Raw genomic sequence first — 6,241 nt, forward strand, 5'->3', positions numbered from 1 at the left:
ATGAACTTAAAATCTCATAAAAATGCATACTACTATTTACAAAACTAAAGATTTGTAAAAGAGCCATCCATTTCCAAACGTCTTTTATAAAGTGGACGAGAGACATTTTGGTTGTGAATGGCTCATATGAGAAACACAGTTTTTATTTTTCACAGTCAGTTTTTGTGGTAGCTTATGAATACCTTATTGTTGAGAAGAGGTGTGTATGACCCGTTAACAACTTCGAATACAAGTTAATGTTTTATATTTTATATGCAAAATGTTTAAAAAAAGAAAAAAAAATGTTAGAAATAAAAGGAAATGACAGAAAGATGAACCAAAGAGATTTTATATCTTCAATTAACTATTTAAGCCGCATAAACGAATTAGTTTATATTATTACCTGAATTTATATCGACCAGATGTTTTTACCGTGAGCGATGAAACATGGACGTCATCAATATATTAACAAATTAATAAAGTTCTGCTCTACTATCATACTTCGCTTCGTCACCAGTTTTTCGAAATAAGAAATTAATAGAGAAATGGCGGCAAGATATTTTACAGTTTTCTTTTCTAAAGATTTTTATTTTCTTTAAGACATATGGTTTTCAAAATTTTCTTTTTTTCTTTTGAGGTGTTTAGTTTTATGGAACATGAAAAATTAATTCCAATTTAAACAAACTCCAAATAAAAACCTCATCAATAGCATTTTAAGGTATATTTTTATGTGGATAAACTCTTTTAAGAAGTTAAAAAATTATCCAATTTGATCGACTTATCAAAAGGGTAAAACGTCTTTACAATTCTGTGTTTTATACAAAAGGTAGCAATAATTTTCAGTCTCTAAATTAAATGTATATATATATATATATATATATATATATATATATATATATATATATATATACACACATACATACATACATATATAAATTTATACATAAAACCTGGGTTACTGTATGAGTTCGACAAACACTATTTTAAAAAATGTGAAAAAACAACTATTGCAATATCGACACTTTTTCACTGATATGTACTGGAGTTATTTCGATGACTTAACCCAGTTGAGTTTTTGTTATTATTTGATTATATGATTTTAAAAATATTTCATATGTGAAAAAATATATATCAACTCTATTCCCTTTTTTAATTGATAAAGCTTCAAATGTGCTAAGTAATTGCAATAAATTCAAAAAGAAAAAAAAAAATCAATAAATTGAATTATATAATGATTTTAAGTTTGTTAGAAAAAAACAAGTCAGTGAAATTTTCATAAAGAACTGATTACTTACATTCTAAACCAAGACATTTATAGTACACTGATTTAAATACTGGTGTAAAAATTTTATATTTCTAACAAACCAATTGATTACTTATTAATGTTTAGTCTTAAATTTAGCTTTAAAGATAAGATTTGTAATAATTGATGTAGGCAGAGTGAAAGAGCAGAGTGATTTAGATTAGAGTGATTGAACAATGATGAACTTGATGATGAATGTTTTATATTATTTTCTTCTCTTATCCATATATATATATATATATATATATATATATATATATATATATATATATATATATATATATATATATATATATATATATATATATATATATATATATATATATATATATATATATATATATATATATATATATATATGGATCTCCCTACATCAAAAAAGAACCCAGTACAATAAAATAGTTACTAAAGTTTGTTTTTGTTTTTTTTGGTGTATTTTTTTTTTTTTGTTTTTTTTTTGATACTTAATTAGTTTACAAATACACCTTATTAAAGATATCGATGGCTCCGCGCAAAATCGGACTATCTGCAATCTCCGCCAAAAACAAAATTGGCATATCTGCAATCTCCGCGTAAAACAAAATTGGACTATCTGCATTTTCCGCCAGCTTTATTTTTGAACTATCTGCATTCTCCGGGCGTTCAAAGTTTTTATTGCATGAAATTATGCGCCTTGTCAAAATGTGATTTCACTACAAATGGCAGATCTCATGAAATAAGTTGTTAATAAGAAGACAGTAATTGCATTATTTTCCATCTATTCCTGGATATAAATCTGTTTAAGTTTTAACACAAAGTTTCACTTGCCACATTTGATTTTGTTTAGAAGTAATTATTTTAAATAGTTATGGCATATGGTATGTTAATGCAAATGAAAAATTTACAATATTTTTAGAACATCATTTTAGCAGCTAAAATAAGAACAGTCTGCATCTACTTTAATCTCAAGTCTGAACTTAGTAAGCGTATACACATCATGAATTGATCAAAGTGTAGCTGATCGCAAAACCAATTTTATGTATTCAAATTTAATTTGAAATTAAAATGCTGCTGGATTAAGAAAACGTTTTACAGTTTTACGAGGCTTATTCGAAACATTGTTTGGTGTTTTTCAAGTTTGTCTATTTTCAACAGAAAAAAAAAAAAGTAGTGTTACTGTGTTATCTATATTATATAGGTATACTATATAACATATAGCAGTCAGTCATGTTTTGGTTAAATGTGAAAATAACAAGTTGGTTTGTTTAGCTTACAAAATTAATTAATTCAAGTGTATTATTGCTATCGTCAAATAAAATATGTTAGATCTTAAAAATATGTTAGGACTACAAAATTATAGATCTTTTTAGATAAGTTGTGTTTGTATGTTAAATTATAATTTCTAAAGTTAAAAGTTACCTAAATGTGACTATAATTTAAATTCAAGTAATTAATATTGTCTATTACAAATGTGATAATTTATAATATTGGGTATACTGTAAAAGTAATAAAAGCCTGATATTCAGATCAATGTGCAAGTTAAGGATATGTTTATTTAAAACAGCAGTTTTTTGTTATTTTGTAATTATTCTTTTATAGAAAAAATACAGCTATTTTTGATTGTATCATAGTTATTACTATCATAGTAAAAAAATTACAACCCTTTTTTACATATCATTACATCCCAAAGTCTTGGATATGTAAAAATTATCAAATATAATTGGACCAAAATTGTTTGATCATCACTGCAGTTGAGGTGACATCTGATTAAACCAATGTTTAATGATTTAGAGCTCAAATCCAACTGAACCTTAGGTTCAGTTTGATTTTGATCCTAATTATTGATAAACCAAGTTTAAGAAAAGTTGGAAACCATAATGTTTAATACTCAGGCATGAGTTTTTAACTAGTTTGTGTTCAGTTAAGTGGCATCTCCAAAAAAGAATGGTTTTAAGTAGACAACAAAGAAAACTCCACATAGTTTGATTGCTTAATGAACAAAAATAGCTTAATAACAATAATTTTGTTATTTACGATCAAGGTTACAATATATATATATTTATATATATATATATATATATATATATATATATATATATATATATATACATATATTTATATATACACGTATAGTATATATATATACATACATATATTTATATATACACAAAATTATTGTGATATGTGTATATATATATATATATATAAAAATTAGCAAAAATACTTATCTAATTTTTTCTTTTACAGCTTGTTTTACCATCAGTAGGTTCATCAGGAAGTCTGATGAACCTAGTGATGGTGAAAGATAAGTTTATAAATATATAAGGTTAATATATAACATGTTAACTAATGATTAATTTGTTAACCTTCCTGATTACTTATTGATGGTGAAACAAGTTGTGGAAGAAAAAATTATTACTGCTCTGCTCTTTAAGACCATTGAGCACTCTATTTATAGAATACACTAACATAGTTTATATATATATATATATATATATATATATATATATATATATATATATATATATATATATATATATATATATATATATATATATATATATACACACAGGGTGTCTGCTAAGTTGGATTTCCCTAGCTTTTCCCTAATATTTACCTATTTCTCGTTTAGAAAAATGCTCTTCAACTGCAAAAATATAAACAATAATACAACCCACATTAAATATATCAAGAGAAGTTCATAAAACTGCCAAATAAACTTTTAGATTACGTGAACTATATACAACTTATTTAAGTTATATAAGTTTGATAAAGACTCATCTTTCCTGATTTTTTTAAAATTTAACCTAATTTCTCTGATAATCCCCTGATTTTTTTGAAGATATCCGAATTCCCTGGCATTTCCCTGATTTCGCAGACATCCTGTATATATTTATATGCAGATCTTGTGTATAAAGACCACTTAGCAACATTGCAACATAACATAACAAGAATTTAATTTGATCTAAACTTATTAGTCACAACAACAAGGCTAAATAAAATTGACAAAGTATGTATGATGAATTTAGCAATTAGTATGTAACATAACAATGTTTTGTTACATATGCTATATTATTATTAACAATAACATAAGTTATTTTTAACATATTTATCTTAACTAAAACTACTTGATTACTCACAAACTTAATCAAGTTATGATCAAGGTTTTGTCGCTATTAATAAATGTTTAAATAATCGCTATTTAAAAAATTGTAGAATTTTATAAAAAACTTCAAATATTTAAAGAAACACCACCAAAAATTTATGCACCCGAAAAACGCAGATAGTCCAAAAATGTATCTGGCAAAAATGCAGATAGTCCAATTTCGTTTTACGCGGAGATTGCAGATATGCCAATTTTGTTTTTGGCGGAGATTGCAGATATGCCAAATTTGTTTTCCGCGGAGATTGCAGATAGTCCGATTTTGCGCGGAGCCATCGATATGTGCATATAATTTCATATGCTATATATTTCATATATTATATAATTCATATATTGTATATTTCATATGTTATATATCGGAGCATAGCGTATACACTTAAATTCTTCATTCAATAGTAAACGCCAAATAGTATACACACTTTAGGACTTTAACAACTTGACGTGTATTCATCCTCTAAAAAACTTATTTCTAATTAACTAATCATTTCCTTATAGAAACATGTCAGATTACAGAAACTTTATTTGTCGATACCAATACAGAGACACTGCAAAGGATCCAAACAGCAGTCTTATAATTGCAAGTCATGCTGTGAATGCCATTTTTACACTTGTGTTCAGTTCCGCCTTAATTTTTGGATTACGTACCACAGTAAGAAACAAAAAGTATACGCGTAACGAGAAGCTTGTGTTGGTTCTATCAGTTGTTGATATGACGAATGCATTAGTGGTTCCATTTTCTCAAGCCGTCCTGCTAAGACAACTTGATAAGTTTGATTGTTTAGAAATATCTATCGTATCGTTTTTTCGCGTGTGGTTCTTAGCTTTAAACAGCTCTTTTTTTGCCATGATATCCTTTGAACGATTTTTTACTGTGTTGTACAATAACATGTTTTGTGGAGTGATTATCAAAGATTCCTATTTAATTGCATACTTCATATTTATTGTTGTTTTCTCTTTTGGTGCGGGAGCTTCTTATGGGATCATCTATGCAACTTCAAACCTGTATCTACAATTCCTACTCTACATAGGCACTGCTTGTTTAACGTTAGCTTTTCTTGTTTTGATTGTTATTGCAAATATTTTAATGTTAATTGGAACAAGAAAAAAACTAAGAAATAGTGCAGTTCGAGTTCAGAGAAACGTTAAAGTCGAAAGCCATATCACAAAAACTATTGTAATGATTTGTCTTGCCCATGTATTGTTTTACGCTCCTTGCCTTGCGACACAATTTTACATGTCGTATATTTTTGCAAAAGATGATATTTTACTTATTCCTCCTTTTCATCCAATTTTTATGTGGACAATAGTTGGCAGAGAGATTAGTTCGTGGTTAAATGCGCTGATTTATATTTTAAGAAATAGAAAAATCTCAAAAATGTATCATTAAATGATAAATCCAATGCTTGGAAATAGTTCTGACGTCAGAAACTGTTTAGTTCAAGAAATCACTACTGAAGGCAAATCAGCATCTTTAAAGTAATTATCGTAAAGCAAACTACTTTTGGGATTTTGGGAAGCAGATGTAGTAAGATTTTTTTTTAAATATAACAGTAGTTCTAATAAAAAAATATATATATACGAAATTCAAAATTGTTATTTTTGGAAAGTTTGAGCTATATTAAAGAATAGCAAAAATTAGTTTATCAAACAGGGATTTGAAATAAATTAAGTAGCAGAGCATATGGCAATAAGAAACACAGCGCTCCACTTTACACTACTTTAATGACTTCAATACAAATGTAAATCGGTAAATAACTTAAAGCTTTTCTAGTATTTAGCCTAGGGCTTTTTCATGACTAAAAAGTTTGATGGTACCA

General features: G+C 26.6%; 1 protein-coding gene across 1 annotated transcript; it reads left to right on the forward strand.

Annotated features, from left to right (window-relative positions):
• Positions 1-707: 707 nt before the first annotated feature.
• Positions 708-5,913, forward strand: LOC149881007 (uncharacterized). Its single transcript, XM_090069661.1, has 2 exons — positions 708-805; positions 4,920-5,913. The coding sequence occupies exon 2, from the start codon at positions 4,924-4,926 to the stop codon at positions 5,809-5,811; it is 888 nt and encodes a 295-aa protein (XP_089925787.1). The 5' UTR covers positions 708-805; positions 4,920-4,923; the 3' UTR covers positions 5,812-5,913.
• Positions 5,914-6,241: the final 328 nt, after the last annotated feature.

Source organism: Hydra viridissima, unplaced genomic scaffold (assembly GCF_058129835.1).
Source record: "Hydra viridissima isolate aposymbiotic clone 2 unplaced genomic scaffold, HvirCarnegie_v1 scaffold_12, whole genome shotgun sequence".
Taxonomy (NCBI): Eukaryota; Metazoa; Cnidaria; class Hydrozoa; order Anthoathecata; family Hydridae; genus Hydra; species Hydra viridissima.